At 43.5% G+C, this 24,264-nt stretch overlaps 1 protein-coding gene across 1 annotated transcript in view; it reads left to right on the top strand.

The window, feature by feature from the left end:
* Positions 1-24,264, top strand: part of LOC142219130 (scavenger receptor cysteine-rich domain-containing protein DMBT1-like) — a 164,555-nt gene that overhangs the window by 134,684 nt on the left and 5,607 nt on the right. The window contains exons 3-7 of the mRNA XM_075288096.1: positions 8,957-8,983; positions 19,397-19,406; positions 19,851-19,859; positions 22,572-22,892; positions 23,443-23,445. Coding sequence (XP_075144197.1) covers positions 8,957-8,983; positions 19,397-19,406; positions 19,851-19,859; positions 22,572-22,892; positions 23,443-23,445 — 370 coding nt within the window. The remainder of the gene's footprint in view (positions 1-8,956; positions 8,984-19,396; positions 19,407-19,850; positions 19,860-22,571; positions 22,893-23,442; positions 23,446-24,264) is intronic.

Here is a 24,264-nt window from a genome sequence, read left to right on the forward strand (position 1 = left end):
GAGGGGTCAGAGCCAGAATCAGTCTTAGAGGTCAGAGCCAGAATCAGTATGAGAGGTCAGAGCCAGAATCGGTATGGGAGGTCAGAGCCAGAAGCGGTATGAGATGTCAGAGCCAGAATCAGTCTGAGAGGTCAGAGCCAGAATTAGTATGAGAGGTCAGAGACAGAATCAGTCTGAGAGGTCAGATTTAGAATCAGTATGAAAGGTCAGAGCCAGAATCAGACTGAGAGGTCAGAGCCAGAATTAGTATGAAAGGTGAGAGCCAGAATCAGTCTGAGAATTCAGAGCCAAAATCAGTATGAAAGATCAGAGCCGGAATCAGTCTGAGAGGTCAGAGCCAGAATCAGTCTGAGAATTAAGAGCCAGAATCAGTATGAGAGGTCAGAGCCAGAATCAGTATGAGACATCAGAGCCAGAATCAGTCTGAGAATTCAGAGCCAGAATCAGTATGAAAGATCAGAGCCGGAATCAGTCTGAGAGGTCAGAGCCAGAATCAGTCTGAGAATTAAGAGCCAGAATCAGTCTTAGAGGTCGGAGTCAGAATCAGTCTGAGAGGTCAGAGCCAGAATCAGTCTGAGAATTCAGAACCAGAATCAGACTTAGAGGTCAGAGCCAGAATTAGTATGAGAGGTCAGAGCCAGAATCAGTCTGAGAGGTCAGAGCCAGAATCAGTATGAGAGGTCAGAGCCAGAATCAGTATGAGAGGTCAGAGCCAGAATCAGTATGAGAGGTCAGAGCCAGAATCAGACTGAGAGGTCAGAGCCAGAATTAGTCTAAGAGGTCAGAGCCGGAATCAGTATGAGAGGTCAGAGCCAGAATCAGTATGAGAGGTCAGAGCTGGAATCAGTATGAGAGGTCAGAGCCAGAATCAGTCTGAAAGCTCAGAGCCAGAATCAGACTGAGAAGTCAGAGCCAGAAATAGTATGAGAGGTCAGAGCCAGAATCAGTCTTAGAGGTCAGAGCCAGAATTAGTATGAGAGGTCAGAGACAGAATCAGTCTGAGAGGTCAGAGTCAGAATCAGTATGAAAGGTCAGAGCCAGAATCAGACTGAGAGGTCAGAGCCAGAATCAGTATGAAAGGTGAGAGCCAGAATCAGTATGAGACATCAGAGCCAGAATCAGTCTGAGAATTCAGAGCCAAAATCAGTATGAAAGATCAGAGCCGGAATCAGTCTGAGAGGTCAGAGCCAGAATCAGTCTGAGAATTAAGAGCCAGAATCAGTATGAGAGGTCAGAGCCAGAATCAGTATGAGACATCAGAGCCAGAATCAGTCTGAGAATTCAGAGCCAGAATCAGTCTGAGAGGTCAGAGCCAGAATCAGTATGAGACATCAGAGCCAGAATCAGTCTGAGAATTCAGATCCAGAATCAGTATGAAAGGTCAGAGCCAGAATCAGTCTGAGAATTAAGAGCCAGAATCAGACTGAGAGGTCAGAGCCAGAATCAGTCTTAGAGGTCAGAGCCAGAATCAGTCTGAGCGGTCAGAGCCAGAATCAGTATGAAAGGTCAGAGCCAGAATCAGACTGAGTGGTAAGAGCCAGAATTAGTATGAGAGGTCAGAGCCAGAATCAGTATGAGAGGTCAGAGCCAGAATCAGACTGAGAGGTCAGAGCCAGAATTAGTCTAAGAGGTCAGAGCCGGAATCAGTATGAGAGGTCAGAGCCAGAATCAGTATGAGAGGTCAGAGCTGGAATCAGTATGAGAGGTCAGAGCCAGAATCAGTCTGAAAGCTCAGAGCCAGAATCAGACTGAGAGGTCAGAGCCAGAAATAGTATGAGGGGTCAGAGCCAGAATCAGTCTTAGAGGTCAGAGCCAGAATCAGTATGAGAGGTCAGAGCCAGAATCGGTATGAGAGGTCAGAGCCAGAAGCGGTATGAGATGTCAGAGCCAGAATCAGTCTGAGAGGTCAGAGCCAGAATTAGTATGAGAGGTCAGAGACAGAATCAGTCTGAGAGGTCAGAGTCAGAATCAGTATGAAAGGTCAGAGCCAGAATCAGACTGAGAGGTCAGAGCCAGAATTAGTATGAAAGGTGAGAGCCAGAATCAGTCTGAGAATTCAGAGCCAAAATCAGTATGAGAGGTCAGAGCCAGAATCAGTATGAGACATCAGAGCCAGAATCAGTCTGAGAATTCAGAGCCAGAATCAGTATGAAAGATCAGAGCCGGAATCAGTCTGAGAGGTCAGAGCCAGAATCAGTCTGAGAATTAAGAGCCAGAATCAGTCTTAGAGGTCAGAGCCAGAATTAGTATGAGAGGTCAGAGCCAGAATCAGTCTGAGAGGTCAGAGCCAGAATCAGTATGAGAGGTCAGAGCCAGAATCAGTATGAGAGGTCAGAGCCAGAATCAGACTGAGAGGTCAGAGCCAGAATTAGTCTAAGAGGTCAGAGCCGGAATCAGTATGAGAGGTCAGAGCCAGAATCAGTATGAGAGGTCAGAGCTGGAATCAGTATGAGAGGTCAGAGCCAGAATCAGTCTGAAAGCTCAGAGCCAGAATCAGACTGAGAAGTCAGAGCCAGAAATAGTATGAGAGGTCAGAGCCAGAATCAGTCTTAGAGGTCAGAGCCAGAATTAGTATGAGAGGTCAGAGACAGAATCAGTCTGAGAGGTCAGAGTCAGAATCAGTATGAAAGGTCAGAGCCAGAATCAGACTGAGAGGTCAGAGCCAGAATCAGTATGAAAGGTGAGAGCCAGAATCAGTATGAGACATCAGAGCCAGAATCAGTCTGAGAATTCAGAGCCAAAATCAGTATGAAAGATCAGAGCCGGAATCAGTCTGAGAGGTCAGAGCCAGAATCAGTCTGAGAATTAAGAGCCAGAATCAGTATGAGAGGTCAGAGCCAGAATCAGTATGAGACATCAGAGCCAGAATCAGTCTGAGAATTCAGAGCCAGAATCAGTATGAGAGGTCAGAGCCAGAATCAGTATGAGACATCAGAGCCAGAATCAGTCTGAGAATTCAGAGCCAGAATCAGTATGAAAGGTCAGAGCCAGAATCAGTCTGAGAATTAAGAGCCAGAATCAGTATGAGAGGTCAGAGCCAGAATCAGTCTTAGAGGTCGGAGTCAGAATCAGTCTGAGAGGTCAGAGCCAGAATCAGTCTGAGAATTCAGAACCAGAATCAGACTTAGAGGTCAGAGCCAGAATTAGTATGAGAGGTCAGAGCCAGAATCAGTCTGAGAGGTCAGAGCCAGAATCAGTATGAGAGGTCAGAGCCAGAATCAGTATGAGAGGTCAGAGCCAGAATCAGTATGAGAGGTCAGAGCTTGAATCAGTATGAGAGGTCAGAGCCGGAATCAGTCTAAAATGTCAGAGCCAGAATCAGACTGAGAGGTCAGAGCCAGAAATAGTATGAGAGGTCAGAGCCAGAATCAGTATTAGAGGTCAGAGCCAGAATCGGTATGAGAGGTCAGTGCCAGAAGCAGTATAAGTGGTCAGAGCCAGAAGCAGTATGAGATGTCAGAGCCAGAATCAGTCTGAGAGGTCAGAGCCAGAATTAGTATGAGAGGTCAGAGCCAGAATCAGTCTGAGAGGTCAGAGCCAGAATCAGTATGAGAGGTCAGAGCCAGAATCAGACTGAGGTCAGAGCCAGAATCAGTCTGAGAGGTCAGAGCCAGAATTAGTATGAGAGGTCAGAGACAAAATCAGTCTGAGAGGTCAGAGCCAGAATCAGTCTGAGAGATCAGAGCCAGAATCAGTCTGAGAGGTCAGAGTCAGAATCAGTATGAAAGGTCAGAGCCAGAATCAGACTGAGAGGTCAGAGCCAGAATCAGTATGAAAGGTCAGAGCCAGAATCAGTATGAGAGATCAGAGCCAGAATCAGTCTGAGAATTCAGAGCCAGAATCAGTATGAGAGGTCAGAGCCGGAATCAGTCTGAGAGGTCCGAGCCAGAATCAGTTTGAGAATTCAGAGCCAGAATCAGTATGAGAGGTCAGAGCCAGAATCAGTCTTAGAGGTCAGAGCCAGAATCAGTCTGAGAGGTCAGAGCCAGAATCAGTCTGAGAATTCAGAACCAGAATCAGACTGAGAGGTCAGAGCCAGAATTAGTATGAGAGGTCAGAGCCAGAATCAGTCTGAGAGGTCAGAGCCAGAATCGGTATGAGAGGTCAGAGCCAGAATCAGTATGAGAGGTCAGAGCCAGAATCAGTATGAGAGGTAAGAGCTGGAATCAGTATGAGAGGTCAGAGCCGGAATCAGTCTGAAAGGTCAGAGCCAGAATCAGACTGAGAGGTCAGAGCCAGAATCAGTATGAGAGGTCAGAGCCAGAATCGGTATGAGAGGTCAGAGCCAGAATCAGTCTGAGAGGTCAGAGCCAGAATTAGTATGAGATGTCAGAGCCAGAATCAGTCTGAGAGGTCAGAGCCAGAATCAGTCTGAGAGGTCAGAGTCAGAATCAGTATGAAAGGTCAGAGCCAGAATCAGACTGAGAGGTCAGAGCCAGAATCAGTATGAAAGGTCAGAGCCAGAATCAGTATGAGAGATCAGAGCCAGAATCAGTCAGAGAATTCAGAGCCAGAATCAGTATGAGAGGTCAGAGCCGGAATCAGTCTGAGAGGTCCGAGCCAGAATCAGTTTGAGAATTCAGAGCCAGAATCAGTATGAGAGGTCAGAGCCAGAATCAGTCTTAGAGGTCAGAGCCAGAATCAGTCTGAGAGGTCAGAGCCAGAATCAGTCTGAGAATTCAGAACCAGAATCAGACTGAGAGGTCAGAGCCAGAATTAGTATGAGAGGTCAGAGCCAGAATCAGTCTTAGAGGTCAGAGCCAGAATCGGTATGAGAGGTCAGAGCCAGAATCAGTATGAGAGGTCAGAGCCGGAATCAGTATGAGAGGTAAGAGCTGGAATCAGTATGAGAGGTCAGAGCCGGAATCAGTCTGAAAGGTCAGAGCCAGAATCAGACTGAGAGGTCAGAGCCAGAATCGGTATGAGAGGTCAGAGCCAGAATCAGTCTGAGAGGTCAGAGCCAGAATTAGTATGAGATGTCAGAGCCAGAATCAGTCTGAGAGGTCAGAGCCAGAATCAGACTGAGAGGTCAGAGCCAGAATCAGTCTGAGAGGTCAGAGCCAGAATCAGTATGAGAGGTCAAAGCCCGGAATCAGACTGAGAGGTCAGAGCCGGAATCAGACTGAGAGGTCAGAGCCAGAATCAGTATGAGAGGTCAGAGCCAGAATCAGTCTGAGAGGTCAGAGCCAGAATCAGTATGAGAGGACAGAACCAGACGCAGTTTGAAAGGTCAGAGCCGGAATCAGTATGAGAGGACAGAGCAAGAATCAGTATGAGAGATCAGTACCAGAATCAGTATGAGAGGTCAGAGCCGGAATCAGTCTGAGAGGTCAGAGCCAGAATCAGTCTGAGAATTCAGAGCCAGAATCAGTATGATAGGTCAGAGCCAGAATCAGTCTCAGAGGCCAGAGCCAGAATCAGTCTGAGAGGTCAGAGCCAGAATCAGTCTGAGAATTCAGAGCCAGAATCGGTATGAGAGGTCAGAGCAAGAATCAGTCTGAGAGGTCAGAGCCAGAATCGGTATGAGAGGTTAGAGCCAGAATCGGTATGAGAGGTCAGAACCAGATTCGGTATGAGAGGTCAGAGCCAGAAGCAGTATGAAAGGTTAGAGCCAGAATCAGTCTGAGAGGTCAGAGCCAGAATCAGTATGAGAGTTCAGAGCCAGAATCAGTCTGAGAGGTCAGAGCCAGAATCAGTCTGAGAGGTCAGAGCCAGAATCAGTCTGAGAGGTCAAAGCCAGAAGAAGTATGAGATGTCAGAGCCAGAAGCAGTCTGAGAGGTCAGAGCCAGAATCAGCTTGAGAGGTCAGAGCAAGAAGCAGTATGAGACGTCAGAGTCAGAATCAGTATGAGACGTCAGAGTCAGAATCAGTATGAGACGTCAGAGTCGGAATCAGTCTGACAGGTCAGAGCCAGAATCAATCTGAGAGGTCAGAGCCGGAATCAGTATGAGAGGTCAGAGCCGGAATCAGTATGAGAGGTCAGAGCCGGAATCAGTATGAGAGATCAGAGCCAGAATCAGTCTGAGAATTCAGAGCCAGAATCAGTATGAGAGGTCAGAGCCAGAATCAGTCTGAGAGGTCAGAGCCAGAATCAGTATGAGAGGTCAGAGCCAGAATCAGTCTGAGAGGTCAGAGCCAGAATCAGTCTGATAGGTTAGAGCCAGAATCAGTCTGAGAATTCAGAGCCAGAATCAGTATGAGAGGTCAGAGCCAGAATCAGTCTGAGAGGTCAGAGCCAGGTGCAAGACACCAAAGATAAAGCAGAGCTCCGTATCACTTATCTGCAAGAAGCTAGATCTAACAGGTCAGGCTCATCCAAGCACTCTTCTCGATCCTACAGATCATCCTGCTCAAGAACTTCTGCCCTCAGCGACAGAATTCTAGAGGCCCGTTTAAACACAGAGCGATCCAAACTAAAACGTTCCTACGCAGAAAAGAAAGCAAAAGCAGAGGCAGAAGACAAGAAAGCAGAGGCAGAGGCAGAAGTCAAGAAAGCAGAGGCAGAGGCAGAAGCCAAAGCAAAGATCCTTCAAACAGAAATGGAGGAAAAAATCGCATTAGCTGAAGTAACAATACTCGAGCAAGCTTTGAAGCAAAACCTCGACCCAATTTGCCTACCACCACTGGAAGAAGATGATCCAGCTGTTCGTACCAGTAGCAGTTCCTACCCGACAATGTGGAAACATCCAAGTCAGCCCAACCTACGGTGCCAGTGTTACCCACAGCATCTGCAGAGACCCAAGACCAATGCTATAATGTGTCCCCTCAGGAGCAGCAATCATCACAAGACGACCACAAGACGCATTCCAGCCCATCTACACAGTTCAAGCCGCAGTCATCGAAATCTCCAGAGGTTAAACCACAGATCAACCCTGCAGCGACATCATTCTACCCAGGAGCGATTCACCCTTTCACGCCACACAGCTTATACGCCCAAGGAGCACCACAAGCTAACACGGCAACAAGGAGTGAAGGATCAGACATGTCTGAATTTGCCAGGTTTATGGTGAGCAGAGAGCTGATCAGTACTAGCCTCTCAAAGTTTGATGATTGTGCAGAGAACTATAGAGCCTGGAAGGCTACCTTCAAGGCCGCCATTGCTGACCTCAACCTATCTGCGGAACAGGAGCTCGACCTTATGGTTAAATGATTGGGTCCTGACTCCTCAAACCGTATCAAAAGTCTTCGGACCGTCTATTTGGGGCAAGCGGAATCAGGTCTCGCTGCTGCCTGGCTAAGATTTGAAAGAACCTATGGCAGCGCTGAAGCCATAGAAAGGTCCCTATTCAAGAGACTGCAAAATGTTCCAAGGATCAACCTTAAGGAAGCCCACAAGCTTCTGGACTTGAGTGATCTGCTTATGGAGCTGGAACTTGCAAAAAAGGATCCTCTTCTGTCTGGATTGTGCTACCTAGACACCGCCCATGGGGTGAACCCAATCGTCTCAAAGCTGCCACATAGTCTGCAAGAGAAGTGGGTGGTATGCGTCTCCAGGTACAAACGGTCACATGATGTCACCTTTCCTCCATTCATTCAATTCTGCAAGTTCATCGACGAGCAGGCCCAAATGAGGAATGACCCTAGCCTAGACTTCCTGGAGTCTAACAGCCCCAGCAACATCCTCACCAAGGTATGAAAGTGTCACACATAAACGCAAGGACTTGAAGAGCAGTGTAAGTGTCAGAAAGACTAACCTGCCACTACCTGCGGTACCCACTGATAAACAGCACACTGTTTCCTCAAGAGATAAATCTTTCAATCGTGAGTGTCCCACTCACAAAAAACCACACTCGTTGAATAAATGTAGAGGCTTCAGGTCCAAAACTATGCTGGAGCGCAAGAAAATACTCAGTGAACTTGGGGTGTGTTTCAAGTGCTGCGCCTCTTTAGAACACATGGCTAAGGACTGCAAATCTGCCATTAAGTGTGAAGAGTGTCATAGTGACAAACACCCATCATCTTTGCATCCAACCTCAGCCACCAGCGATCCAGCAGTCGCAGTTACCTCTAGTCCGGCTACAAGCCATGGCGGGGAGCCACAGGCTAACACCAAGTCTACCACAGCGGTCTCCTGCTCATGCTCAGAAGTATGTGGGGAGAGCCAAAGTGATAAATGTTGTGCTAGGATATGCCTAATCAGAGTTTATGCAGAAGGGCAACCAGAGAACGCAGTAAAAATGTATGCCATCATTGACGATCAGAGCAATCGATCCCTAGCTGGACCCAAGTTCTTTGAAGCCTTTGGAATCAAAGGACCAGTGATGCCCTACACTCTGAACACTTGCTCAGGCCGCATAGAAACTAGTGGCAGGAGGGCACAAGGTTTCATCGCTTCTCCCATCAATGGAGGCGTAGAAATACCCCTACCTACGCTAATTGAATGCGATCAAATACCAAACCAAAGGGATGAGATTCCCACCCCAGAAGCTGCGTTCCATCAACCACACCTAAGGCACCTAGTCAACGTTATCCCACCTATGGTTACAGACGCTGAAATCCTACTTCTGCTTGGCAGAGACAACTTAAGGATACATAAGGTCCGCCAACAGTGCAATGGTCCTGACTACGCCCTCTATGCACAGAGACTCGACTTAGGGTGGATAATCATAGGAAATGTGTGCTTGGACCGAACAAGTGTTGATTCCTTTAAGACCTATGTACGCCGGGACGGACGAACTACTTTTTGCAAACCATGCCCTCGTCACTATGATGTGAAAGAGAAGCCCCCAGATCCCGTACAACTACCCGATGCCATTCCTTCTCCCTATGCAGACGACTTGGGAAAATCGGTGTTTCATACAACTAAGGATGACAACAAGGTAGCCCCATCAATGGAAGACAAGGAATTTGTCAGGATAATGGACAATGAGTTCCTTAAGGACAAGACTAATCACTGGGTTTTTCCCTTACCCTTCCGAGCCACCAGGGTAAGACTCCCGAACAATCGTGAACAAGCCTTGTCCAGATTCAACTCCCTCCAGCGTACACTTAGTAACAAACCAGAGATGAAAGAACACATTATCACCTTTATTAGCAAAATATTCCGGAATAACCATGCGGAGCCAGCGCCTCTCTTAAAGGAAAATGAAGAGTGCTGGTACCTACCCTCATTCGGAGTGTATCACCCACGGAAACCTAAGCAAATTAGAGTTGTCTTTGATTCAAGTGCCAAACATCAAGGTGTATCTCTCAATGATGTCCTCCTCACAGGTCCTAATCTAACAAATAACCTAGTAGGAGTGTTGATGAGGTTCCGGAAAGAGCCCATTGCCATCACCGCTGACATTGAACAGATGTTTCACTGTTTCATAGTCAGAGAGGACCATAGGAATTTCCTCAGGTTCCTGTGGTACAAGGACAATGACCCCAGCAAAGAGATGGTGGAGTATCGCATGAGGGTGCATGTATTCGGAAACAGCCCTTCCCCCGCAGTGGCAACCTATGGTCTGCGGAGAACCGCACAAGAAGGAGAGTCCGAATATGGAATAGATGCCAGAGACTTTGTAGAAAAAGACTTCTATGTAGATGATGGACTAAAACCTCTACCCACAGAAGAAGCGGCGATCGACCTACTCAAGAGGACCCAAGGTATGCTGTACCGAGCTAATCTTAGACTGCACAAAATTGCTTCAAACAGCCCGGCTGTCATGAGAGCCTTTGAGTCGAGTGACTACGCTCCAGTATTCAAGGACATAGACCTGGGATCAGATTGTCCGCCGGTGCAGAGAAGCCTAGGCTTGAGGTGGAACTTGTCAGCCGACACCTTCAGTTTCCAAATAAACTGCGCAGATAAACCATTCACTAAACGTGGTGTCCTGTCAGTGGTGAATAGCTTAGACGACCCGCTGGGATTCGTAGCACCAATAACCATACAAGGTAAATCTCTTCTGCGACAACTTTCCGAAACAGTCAAAGACTGGGATGCCCCACTTCCCCCTGATAAGGAATCAAAATGGGAAATCTGGAAGCAATCTTTGTGTGCCTTGGATGAAATCCATATACCAAGATGTTACGCCAGAACCTCACTCACTGCTAGCACTAGAAGGGAACTCCATGTGCTCTCGAATGCATCCATGGAGGCCATTGCAGCAGTTGCCTATCTGAAGATGACGGGACCCGACAATCAAGATCACATTGGGTTCGTTTTCGACAAAGCTAAGTTAGCTCCCAAGCCTGAACACACTATTCCCAGGCTTGAGCTCTGTGGGACCGTGCTTGCAGTAGAACTCGCAGACTTTATACAGAATGAGCTGGACGTCAACATAGACAATGTACAATACTACAGTGACAGTAAGATTGTCTTAGGTTACATCTACAACCAAACAAGGCGCTTCTATGTGTACGTCAGTAACCACATCGAGAGAATAAGGAGATCTTCCAAGCCTGAACAATGGCACTATATCCCATCCGAACTTAATCCAGCTGACCATGCCACTAGACGTATGTCTATAAGTTCCTTGGCTAACTCTTCTTGGCTTTCAGGTCCTAAGTTTCTGTTGGAACAGAAGGGAAGTGAATATGTCCAGGAAGTCTTTAGCATTCAGGACCCGGATGGTGACCCAGAAGTCCGCTCCAAGGTTAGTGCTAAAACAACTTCCAGCCTCGGTTGCCAGCGCTTTGAACGCTTCTCCAATTGGATGAAACTTGTCAAGTCTATAGCAAGGTTAGTCCACATTGCGAGATCTTATAACAACTCACATGGAGACAAAGACTGTCACGGTTGGCACGTTTGCCATAAACCACTCTCTGCCGAGGACATTTCTCACTGTGAGTCCCTTATAATATGTTGCGTCCAGCAGAGCGTATTCAATACTGAGTGGAAATGCCTATACCACAAGCTCAAAGAATCGACTGGCCTATGGGAATCGTTACAAAGACTTTCTCAAGTCAAGACGGTAAGGTCCGGAAGGTGGAGATGAAGGTCCTTAGGAAAGGTGAGCCTAAGACATTTCAGAGGCCAATCCACGAGCTTGTACTGATACTACCAGTTGAGGACATTCCGGTAGGATGAACCATGAACAGAACACTACCCTAATACTTCGTTCATTGGATTACAACTGGGTCGGAGATAGTTTGGCCTAGTGCGGCTTCTCCGATCCGAAGATGGGTATCTTTGGATTATCTCAGGAACTGCCTGTCATTTACCTCGTTTGAAGTTATTATTGTATTGTATGCATATTTGTGTTTGTTTTCTAGGTTATTGGACTTTAAAAAATATATATAGTGAAATCCCTTACGGAATTTCAGACGGGGAGTGTGCTGTTTCATCTAGATGTAGTCATACCGTTCATACATAGATTGTATCCTTTCTAATCTATGCTGCCACCTGCTGTCCTTTTTTCGTATGACAGCCTGTAGGTAATTAATTCTGTACATGCCTTTGCTTCCTGGTTCAAGGGTGACTGTTTCCTGTTTTCACTTATCACTTATCACTAATCTCCATTTTCTCTGGGAGAGCACACTTGGACTGAGCAGCAGAAGGCATCAGTTTTCGACCACACCACACACTTATCACAAACTACACTTCTAAGTAGTTGCTCACACTTGCTGTACCATCCTGCTTGTTACACCTGTATTCCTGGAGAAGTGCTGCATTACCATCATATGCTGTATGTCCAGTCTTCCAAATAAACAAGCCTAAACTTCACCATTCCTGATGTGCATCATCTCTCTGGACGCTGAGCAACATGGTCCTGTCTGCCCTGCATTGAGGAAACGAAGGTAGGACCTCTCCCAGCCCCTATATACCTGCCACATCTTCATTCGCCTCATGTGGGGACAGAACACTGGTTTAGGACTTCTCAGATTTAGGCCTGGTTCACGTGTGCGTTCGGTAATTCTTTGATATATACTGCAGTATTACCTCATATATATATATATATATATATATATATATATATATATATATATATATATACATAGTCCCATATACATAGTCCCATCATGTATTTACTTCACACACACTGCAGATATGGCTGATATATCCTATATACTGCAGTATTACCTCAGGATATATACACATAGTCCCCTCATGTATTTACCTCACACATGGCTGATATATCCTATATACTGCAGTGTTACCTCAGGATATATACACGTAGTCCCCTCATGTATTTACCTCACACATGGCTGATATATACTGCAGTGTTACCTCAGGATATATACAGTCACATAGTCCCCTCATGTATTTACCTCACATACATGACATGGCTGATATATCCTATATACTGCAGTATTACCTTACCTCAGGATATATACAGTCACAGAGTCCCCTCATGTATTTACCACACACACTGCACACATGGCTGATATATCCTATATACTGCAGTATTACCTCAGGATATATACACATAGTCCCCTCATGTATTTACCTCACACATGGCTGATATATCCTATATACTGCAGTATTACCTCAGGATATATACACATAGTCCCCTCATGTATTTACCTCACACATGGCTGATATATCCTATATACTGCAGTGTTACCTCAGGATATATACACGTAGTCCCCTCATGTATTTACCTCACACATGGCTGATATATACTGCAGTGTTACCTCAGGATATATACAGTCACATAGTCGCCTCATGTATTTACCTCACATACATGACATGGCTGATATATCCTATATACTGCAGTATTACCTTACCTCAGGATATATACAGTCACAGAGTCCCCTCATGTATTTACCACACACACTGCACCCATGGCTGATATATCCTATATACTGCAGTATTACCTCAGGATATATACACATAGTCCCCTCATGTATTTACCTCACACACATGACATGGCTGATATATCCTATATACTGCAGTATTACCTCAGGATATATACACATAGTCCCCTCATGTATTTACCTCACACATGGCTGATATATCCTATATACTGCAGTGTTACCTCAGGATATATACACATAGTCCCCTCATGTATTTACCTCACACACATGACATGGCTGATATATCCTATATACTGCAGTATTACCTCAGGATATATACACATAGTCCCCTCATGTATTTACCTCACACATGGCTGATATATCCTATATACTGCAGTGTTACCTCAGGATATATACACATAGTCCTCTCATGTATTTACCTCACACATGGCTGATATATCCTATATACTGCAGTATTGCCTCAGGATATATACACATAGTCCCCTCATGTATTTACCTCACACATGGCTGATATATCCTATATACTGCAGTGTTACCTCAGGATATATACACATAGTCCTCTCATGTATTTACCTCACACATGGCTGATATATCCTATATACTGCAGTATTGCCTCAGGATATATACACATAGTCCCCTCATGTATTTACCTCACACATGGCTGATATATCCTATATACTGCAGTATTACCTCAGGATATATATATATATATATACACATAGTCCCCTCATGTATTTACCTCACACATGGCTGACATATCATAGATGACTGCTGTATAATACAGACTGTCCATGAGTCCTGGAGACTGCGGGTCTCTATGGTGGAGGTGACATGTAATGGAGACCCTGTGGTGAGAGGGACAGCCTGATATCAGATATACAGTGTGGTGATGGTAATGGAGGCCGCACTGATATCCCTGTATATACCTCCAGCTCTGTGCTAATACTGATACTGCTGGGATAGGTACAAGCTAATAACTTCTTTGTCATTTCTTATGGCTGTATACTGGCCATACTGTGTATACCCATACCGTATACAGGTTATTTTTAATTGGTGGGGTGGGGGGTCCTTGGAGTTGGTTTAAATTTTCAGAGGTGTGGAAACATGGTGTTAGTTTCCCGTAGGATTAGCTGCTGTTTCGGTCTGGCTGGTCTTTGGGCTCCTGCTGACTTATTACATGTAGTAATCTGCCATTTTGGGTGTTATGGCGCCCCTGAGCATGTACTTGTGGCTGGGGGTAATATGGTGTGGTGGAACAGATTGGCGGCCAGACCTTTGTAGCTCCAAGGACTCCCCCCTCAAGAGGAAGGGGTTTGTATCCGGAAAAGATAAGTGCTGGGGTTATTATTAACCCTTCCTATATATGGCGTCTATTGATCTATATGTGACCTCCATATCAGGGCTGTATACTGAGTCGTGTGAGGATATATGGCTGCCTTCAGTCACTTTATACATGCTGCCCTGCTGATGCTGCTGCTTATAAAATGTCTGCCCTTACCTCATGTAGCTATGTCATCTTGCATCTATTACCTAAAATGGTGGACAGTATAAGATTGTGTAGATTACATGGAGCCTTATCTAGATGGTTTTCACAGTCTGTAGAAGAATCTATTACATCTAGATCATATTTATAACTGTGAAAGGTGTTCATGGAGGGCTCAGCACATGGTGGGGATGTGGGTGGCATTGCTTTTGTTCATGTGTAGCCGGTGACTTAGGAACTAGAGATGAGCAAGTACTGTTCGGATCAACCGATCCTAACAGCACGCTCGCATAGAAATGAATGGACGTAGCCGGCACGCGGGGGGTTAAGCGGCAGGCCGCTGTCAAAGCGGAAGTACCAAGTGCAACCATTCATTTCTATGGAGCGTGCTGTTCGGATCGGCTGATCCGAACAGTACTCGCTCATCTCTATTAGGAACATTTACAGTCTGTATCCGAATAAGTACATGGATTACTACTAGAGATGAGAGAAGACTATTCGAAACAGCCGTTTCGAATAGCACGCTCCCATAGAAATGAATGGAAGCGGCTCTGGTTCCGTGTCTTCTTCCGTCTTCTTGTCTTCAAATCCCGTGCCTGCGTAGTAGCGCTTCCCTCCGGAGCGCTACTGCGCAGACTCACTCATCATTTTACTTAATGTCAGTTCGCGAGTGTAGTGCGCAGTAGCGCTCCGGAGGGAAGCGCTACTACGCAGGCGCAGGATTTGACAACAAGAAGACGGAAGAAGACACGGAACCAGAGGGCGTCACTACAAGAAGACAGAAGAGGCAGGCATACCCGAAGCTGACGTCACACCGTGCTTCCCCGCCCATGGTGCACGTTCAGGTACGATTAGCATATATGTTTTAATGCTTTTATTTAAAAACGGGACCGAGGTTTAATATAACATTTACGGTGCCTGAATAGCCTTTTTTTTAAAGGCTATTCACGCATATGTGGGGCTCTATTAGCATAATTTTGCTGATAGAGCCCCTTTAAGAAGTCAGCTCCAGCAGCAACACTTTGGCAGAGCTTGGCTGGAGAGCAAACAGAGAGGTCATATTTTTGGAGCTGTGCCTGTATGATTCTACTGGCTTTTGGATTTCTGTTATCCTAGGTGAGGTAACCTATTCTATGTTTAGTTAGAGCCGAGCCGGGCAGGAATTTATTTTTGTATTGTTTCCTTTTGTTGCTGCACTACCTTTTTGAGTGAAAATAAACTCTACCTTTTGGACTAAAAAAACTGGACTTTTGTGTCTATGCCACCCCACCTAGCAACCCCAGACCCATATATATATATAAATCTCAAGGGATTTACATACATAGTGCGTACAATAAATACATGGATAACTATCTGACTGATCTAGTACACGTGGAGGAGATGACCCTGCCCTCCTGGACCTCCAATCTTTAGGCCAGTGTTTTACTATGTTATTGTCAGTGGCCTTGCCTTATTATGTAACCCCATACGCCATGGTTACTTAGGATAGGGATGCGTACGCCATGTCCTAGTGCCTCCAAGATGGTGTGTAACTGCTGGTGTATTTGGAGACACTAGAAACCTGTTTTTGACATTTCTGTCCTGAAAATGCTTAACAGAATGTAATATACTTATTTACTGATGCGTTTTCTTAATACTTTAGCTTAAATATTATCCTACATACAGTCCTATGAAAAAGTTTGGGCACCCCTATTAATCTTATTCATTTTTAGTTCTAAATATTTTGGTGTTTGCAACAGCCATTTCAGTTTGATATATCTAATAATTGATGGACACAGTAATATTTCAGGATTGAAATGAGGTTTATTGTACTAACAGAAAATGCGCAATATGCATTAAACCAAAATTTGACCGGTGCAAAAATATGGGCACCTCAACAGAAAAGTGACATTAATATTTAGTACATCCTCCTTTTGCAAAGATAACAGCCTCTAGTCGCTTCCTGTAGCTTTTAATCAGTTCCTGGAACCTGGATGAAGGTATTTTGGACCATTTCTTTCTACAAAACAATTCAAGTTCAGTTAAGTTTGATGGTCGCCGAACATGGACAGCCCGCTCTCAAATGATCTGAAAACAAAGATTGTTCAACATAGTTGTTCAGGGGAAGGATACAAAACGTTGTCTCAGAGATTTAACCTGTCAGTTTCCACTGTGAGGAACATAGTAAGGAAATGGAAGAGCACAGGGACAGTTCTTGTTAAGCCCAGAAGTGGCAGGCCAAGAAAAATATCAGAAAGGCAGAGAAGAAGAATGGTGAGAACAGTCAAGGACAATCCACAGACCACCTCCAAAGAGCTGCAGCATCATCTTGCTGCAGATGGTGTCACTGTGCATCGGTCAACTATACAGCGCACTTTGCACAAATAGAAGCTGTATGGGAGAGTGATGAGAAAGAAGCCGTTTCTGCACGTACGCCACAAATAGAGTTGCCTGAGGTATGAAAAAGCACATTTGGACAAGGCAGCTTCATTTTGGAAACAAAAATTGAGTTGTTTGGTTATAAAAAAAGGCGTTATGCATGGCGTCCAAAAAGAAACAGCATTCCAAGAAAAACACATGCTACCCACTGTAAAATTTGGTGGAGGTTCCATCATGCTTTGGGGCTGTGTGGCCAATGCCGGCATCGGGAATCTTGTTAAAGTTGAGAGTCGCATGGATTCCACTCAGTATCAGCAGATTCTTGAGAATAATGTTCAAGAATCAGTGACGAAGTTGAAGTTACGCCGGGGATGGATATTTCAGCAAGACAATGATCCAAAACACGGCTCCAAATCCTCAGGCATTCATGCAGAGGAGCAATTACAATGTTCTGGAATGGCCATCCCAGTCCCCAGACCTGAATATCATTGAACATTTGTGGGATGATTTGAAGCGGGCTGTCCATGCTCGGCGACCATCTAACTTAACTGAACTTGAATTGTTTGTCCAAAATACCTTTATCCAGGATCCAGGAACTGATTAAAAGCTACAGGAAGCGACTAGAGGCTGTTATCTTTGCAAAAGGAGGATCTACTAAATATTAAGGTCACTTTTCTGTTGAGGTGCCCATACTTTTGCACCGGTCAAATTTTGGTTTAATGCATATTGCACATTTTCTGTTAGTACAATAAACCTCATTTCAATCCTGAAATATTACTGTGTCCATCAGTTATTAGATATATCAAACTGAAATGGCTGTTGCAAATACCAAAATATTTAGAACTAAAAATGATTAAGATTAATAGGGGTGCCCAAACTTTTTCATAGGACTGTACCTTATGATGGATGTCTGACAGTGAAACAGGTAGGAAAGTCTATCTATCTATCTATCTATCTATCTATCTATCTATCTATCTATCTATCTATCTCCATCCTCTTCAATGTAATTGCTTTTTTCACATTTTGTTTTTTCTTTTACAGGTTGAAAGCGACACAATAACTTATACAAATACCTTGGTCACCGAACCAACCTATGCAGATGCAATTTATAAGAAAAAAATACGTCTAAGGGCTCGTTCACATCTGCGCCCGACACTCCGTTATGCAGGTTTCCGTTTCCTGCATAAAACAGAGCAGGATACGGAAACCTGCAGGAGTCTTTCTCACCCATTCATTTGAATGGGTGAGAAAGATGTGCGGCAGTGAGCGTTTTACGCTCTCCGCCGTGAAACCGTTTTTTTAAATCCGGACACAGAGTCGGACATGCAGTACTCTGTGTCCGGATTAAAAAAAAACGGTTTCGCGGCGGAGAGGATAAAACGCTCACCGCCGCTCACGGCCGGGCCCGGTCTGTGCTTTCCGTCTTCTTGCATGTAGAAGATGGAAAGCACAGAACGGAGGGCTGAACGCAGGTGTGAACCTAGCGTCAGTTAAGAATACAATAAATTTTATGGGTGTTATAATCTCGAAATCCTTTATCCAAATCCTCTTAAACATCTTTATGAAATCTGGTCATAGGGATGATTTAATATGTGATTTATTCATAATCGTATTGTAAATCATTTACAGATAGATGGTCCTATACGTAGAGCTAATAATTCTGTATGATTACAAGGACCGCTCCACTAACCTCAATAAAATGGTAAGCAATGATATACTTGTATATTTTCATATTTTATTCTTAATTTGGAAATGTTTCTATATTCTCTGTAAACCATATTATTCTGTGATGTTCTATAGAATCATAGATATACGACAGGAAAATATCTACTGCTAGATTTCCAATATCTCCTGTAAAATCTTCTTCATGAAAATAGAAAGGAAGCACAGGACTTGTTAAGGTATCCAGGCTTCTGTCTCTCCAACTTTGTCATTCTGATGGGAATACTAACTTTATAGAAATTATCCAAGACCAAAAATTAATAATCTATTCATACCAGTGGGAGTTTGACCCTTAGATACTGCACTGTCACTCGCAGTGTACAGAGCCAACAGAAGAGGGCGCCATACACTAATCTGTAGTCAGCCGAAATGAATCAGAGCTGAGCAGCAATAGCATAGTCAGTGTATGAGCCTGAGCCGTCCGCTTCTGTATGGAGAAAGGGAACAATGCAAAACTCAAACAGTAAGCCAATCTGAAAATAAATAATTGTCATCCCATTGCAAGAAAAAAAAAAAAAGAGTTGAAATGCCCTTTTAACCCTTATCTGACATCCACCATAAGGTAATTAGATATGTATTCATACAATGGAGACCTGGCAGCAACGAGTGCTCACACTGATCATGGGCATTAACCCCCCTGATACCTCAGACAAAGCTGACCGAGGCGCTATTTTCATTATTTGGGGAATTGGTGCCTTGCGAATGAGATCCATGGCTGGCAATCCATTGCCATTACAGCCGATGGTACCGTCTGTGCTTCGGTCAAGTGATTGATGCCAGATCCTTCGTTTTTTAGATTGTAACGCAACACTGAGCAATTGTAGTTATGATCGGTCAGAATTAGCAAAGCGTAGAGATAACTGCTAAGTGTAAATGAACCTTGAATGTAGGGGATCTGGGGCCTGTGATACAACTCTGACTATACAAAAAAAAAATTAACACCAAGCCAAGTGCACCACCCCTATTCTAACCTAAGTAAGGATAAAAGCAGTGTGTACTGATACTGCAGTAAGAAATACACCCTACTTACACAGGCTCGTTGTCACCAGATGATGGGTTGGCATAACACAGGTTAATATTACTTACTTAGTAGCAAACTGTCAGGATCAACATCAGGAGGTCAACACAACAGAGGAGATCACCTTGCTCAGCATGAGAATAGTGTCCAGTGTCACACAGAGTGAATATCCGGCTCTCACAGGGACTTGCACACAACAGTCACAGTAACCAGCTCTCAGACACAAAACAGATTTATCACACTAGTCTTTGAAGTAGAGTCTCAGCTCCAGAATGTCACCACAATGCTCTCATAGATGTACATAGAAAAAGCTGTATTGATCACGTGACCAGCCAGGGAACCAGTTCTGCAGCTGATGAAGGTGAATGATAAGCCCTGAGAGTAGCTGCATTGTTCACTACAGAGTAATATGCCCTTTACTATATAGCTAGATAGTGATAAAAAAATAGCTGTAGTTGGAAATTAACATAGGAAATAGTGTCCACATAATAGCAACTAGAGATGAGCGAGTACTGTTTGGATCAGCCGATCCGAACAGCACGCTCGCATAGAAATGAATGGACGTAGCCGGCACGCGGGGGGTTAAGCGGCCGGCCGTCGTCAAAGCGGAAGTACCAGGTGCATCCATTCATTTCTATGGAGCGTACTGTTCGGATCGGCTGATCCGAACAGTACTCGCTCATCTCTAATAGCAACGTTTACAGATGACATCATAGTCGCATCAGAAGATCCTCCTAACTCCGTACAAGCAGCCTGTGATGTCCTGAAAACAGAATATAATAATATCTTATAAAGCAAATGGAAATAAGTCTCAGATCTTGGGATTGAATATCCCAGCAGATATGTAGAGTAGACTTTCCCATTTAGCCAGCAAAAAAGAAAACATGTCTTGGAAAATATTGACTTTCTTACTATAGATCTCAACTTTTAGATCTTCATCAAACCAAGAACATCTCTATCCTGGTGTAATAGAATATTACTATATAACAGGACATTGCTTCCTAAGATACCAATCCCTAGTCCCAATACATTTCCCAGCAGTTACACTCAAAAATGAATATACCTAGGCAAACAAATGCCCAAGGGTGAAACCAGTACTAAGACCCCCAAGATGGGTAATTTGGAGGACTTGCTTCTGGAGTATTAGATCCAACACTACACTGGTGGACTCCAACATCAGACAACCCATTGGATCATATTGAGGGTATGAAGTTACTACTCGCAGCCTGTCTATTAAGATCCTTAACTTCTCCCTACAGTCCAGGTTATCTAAAAGTCAAAAAAGTTCATAACATTTAGTGGGGAAAAAATTAAATTCCTGTTTGTAAGATAGAGAATTCTACCACTTAGTATATACCATTGAGTAGAAGGTAGAAGAACTTCCTTTATATTTCCCATCACTTTTGTAAATTTGGAGCCTGCATTTTGCTTGAAAAAGCAGCCAAATCTGCATCAAAAAAGCTGCGTTTACGCAACATGGGGCCTCAACCTTAGTACCACAAATTTAGAATTCTTATTCCTCAATGTAAATGTAATTGATATGTTTCTGCTTTCTCACCATTTTGTGCCTTTACAAAAGATAAAAATAACTTCAAAGGAAAGTTTAGTGCCAGCAGGTCATTGCCATCAAGGCAAGGATATGTCAGTATCTGTATTGTTCTAAGAATTACAATAGGGCGTTGTGAACATTTTCTTACATATAATAGATGAGCATATGAACACTCCTTATCTCAGTCAATATGGAGGCCTGGACCATAGCGCTCATCTTTGTACAGGTGACCTGGAACCTTCCCTCTGTTACAGGTGAGAAAAGACAAATTTCAAACCTTGAATCTATTCTTATAGACTATAAATTTACATCTATCTATCTATCTATCTATCTATCTATCTATCTATCTCATATCTATCTATCTATCTGATATGGCAGATGTTGGGGGTGAGAAGTATTAAGCAGCTGATGTAACAAGGCAAGCAGAATAACTCTGACTCTCTTTTGTCTTTGCAGTTGGATATATGACTACTACCTGTAAGTACAATACACTTACTACGTATCTTCTAATCTCTACAGATTTATGGCTTATGATTTATTTTTAGTGCATTCTTTTTCACTGGATGTAAAATACATTTATACCCAATCTAAGCTAGTTGTGTATCTAAAAGGTCAGATCTTACCAAGACGGCCATTGTTCATAGGCACTGTTATTGTATTTGACCATCATAGAGGAAGGTCACCAGCTCGGGATTCTCCACTATAAACAAGAAAGGAGAAATAACTATTTTAGACATTGAAACATTAAGAAAACAAATGCACAAACTCTCTGAGTCTCAGTAAAACAGCGGAACAAGAGGTAAAAACAGAGATCAGGCTCACCAACACTTCTGTAATTCATATGATGCACTGCCCAATATCCAAGGAGAAGAACACACAGATCCTCATCCTCGATCACATATGACATGACACAGTCTTCAGTTAAACTTAGGCATCATACTTCCATCCCATATACCAAGTGTAAAGTAAAACATTTTTTTTTATACTCTTAAGGTAACGCTAAAGATTAAGAAGCTCTTCACATAGAATAATGTGCTGCTCGTCTAACGCGGGAGGAAGGCAAGATGGCAAAATCCATAAAAGTGGAATAAAAAATCCTCACAATATAAATTGGTTTTATGATCGTGGTAAATTTTGCATTTATCTGTAAAGCAAATAATCCAAAATTTGTCAAAAAAATTTAAAAAATCGCAGAAAATGTAGCTGAATGTGGGCTTGACTGGTGGTGGATGGTGCTATTGTTCCCTTCAATGGGAATGTCGGAGATAGCTGAAGTACAGCACTCTGCTATCTCCAACACTCCCAATGCAGTCTGGAACCAGTTACACCCCAGTCAGTCTGAATGTGCAACAGGAGAAAGGTTCTGCTGTTTTCACTTTGTGAGATAACATGTTGACATAGTAGATGAGGTTGGATGAAGACACAGGTCCATTAACTTTTTTGTAAAGTTGCATTTCTTTGATAAATTTTGAGCCATCTCCACTGTCTCATAAAATGGACAATTTTGCTAAACCTCCCATATTGTATTTTTCCATGCTCAGGATATTTTTACAGCATCCAAAGTAAAAAACTTTTTCTCGGGCGGAAACCAAAACTTAAGAACATGCTGGGTTTATTTCATTCACATCATCTAAAATTTGATGTGCCACGTTTTAACACTTTGAATGCCATGGTGGATTTACAATCACAATAATAAATCTGTCGCTCTGTACTTTAAATCTGGCATTTATCAATTTTCTTTTTCTTTTTTTCCATTTAGCTCCAGCAACGCCTGCTTTGAGGCTGGTAAATGGTAGAAATCGGTGTGAAGGTCGTGTAGAAATATTATATGATGGACATTGGGGAACTGTATGTGAGGATCTTTGGGATATTAAGAATGCAGAAGTTGTATGCCGCCAGATAGGTTGTGGCAATGCCACTGCATTTAACGGTAGTGCTGCTTATGGCCAAGGAGAAGGTGACATTATATTGGATGATGTGCAATGTATTGGCAATGAACTTCACTTGTGGGAATGTCCACACAGAGGATTTTTATCAAATAACTGTGCACACTCTAGAGATGTTGGAGTCGTCTGCTCAGGTACAGTCCGAGGAATAAAATTCTATTGTTCACATAGTTTTACATTGTAACTCATAGATATATAATTAACCTGCATCTATATCTAGAATTGGGGGGTCCCTGACACGTTATCAGATAGCAAGAATAGAAAATTTGCTACACATACTCAAATCTTTTTATTCAATACTTTGGGAGCCCCAAAATAAGCTGAGGCTGCCTGCTTGACTGTATTAAGAACATCCATAGAAATCAGTGGAGAAAGCTGCACATGGACAGTGAACTTTCAATCCTTAGTGGCCATGAAATGGATGTCTGGAGCCCTGATCTTCTTCTCAATAAGTATAGATTTCCTCCAATCTGTATTAGCAATGGACAAAGGGGTATAGCTGTATCTCCAGTTTAATACTGCCTATAAACCTGAGCAGTTCTACCTATAAAAAAAATCAGGAGACATCACTAGATACAGTAAAAGCATAGTCAGGTTTTTGAGCTTTATATGTAACTCCTCATGCTGCATATAAAACCATGCTACATCACCAGAAGCGTTTTTAATTGTTGTATAAAACAGTAGATAGTGAAATCTGAAATGACTTTTTCCTCTTTGGCAACTTCTAATTTACCTTGGGGGAAAATTTTAATACATATGCTGGTAGAGGGTGCAACCGATGTAAAACAAGGTGCACTCTACGTAGGACCGATGGAGTTTTTGGCCTTGCTCCGACACCTGGATAACATGATCGTAACCAGCGTTCTGACTCTTGGTTTGCTCAGTCTCCTTCATCCTTCAAGCCTGCCTCATAGCACTGCTAATGTCCAAGAGATCAGAGGAGGAACAAAGGGATGGAGTGACTGGGTGGCAGAAGGTTCATTCCCATAATGTGACTAATGGTTGGAAGGAGGCCAGAACCCCCGAGTCCATCATCAGATTCCACCAGATGAGGTAAATTAGTCTAAATTCCCTGGACAACCCCTTTAATAGTGTGAAGTGGGGTAAAGAGGAGTAAACTGTCTTTGCTCAAAATTTACAAATCTATGTTCATTACTTTGATACAATTTGAGACCTTTTCACTGTCACATAAAATGGACAATTTTGATTACCCTCCCATCCTGTATTTTATTATGGTCTGTATATTTTACAATATTCAAAATAGTAAACTTTTCTGATTTTATTTTAGATTTATGCATTTATGCCGTATAATGTATTTTATAGGGGGTTAGCATTTTGTTTTTAACTCTTTAGTGTCATTCACTGTGTGGTTTATTCACCGGGTCTATAGGATTACACTGATGTCAAATTTGTATAATTTTTCTGTTTAGATTTGTACAGCTCATTTTCTAGTAACATTTATTTCTGCATAGTCACTTTCCAAGATCTACAGTCTCATATATATAT

Source organism: Leptodactylus fuscus, chromosome 10 (genome assembly GCF_031893055.1).
Source record: "Leptodactylus fuscus isolate aLepFus1 chromosome 10, aLepFus1.hap2, whole genome shotgun sequence".
Lineage (NCBI taxonomy): Eukaryota > Metazoa > Chordata > Amphibia > Anura > Leptodactylidae > Leptodactylus > Leptodactylus fuscus.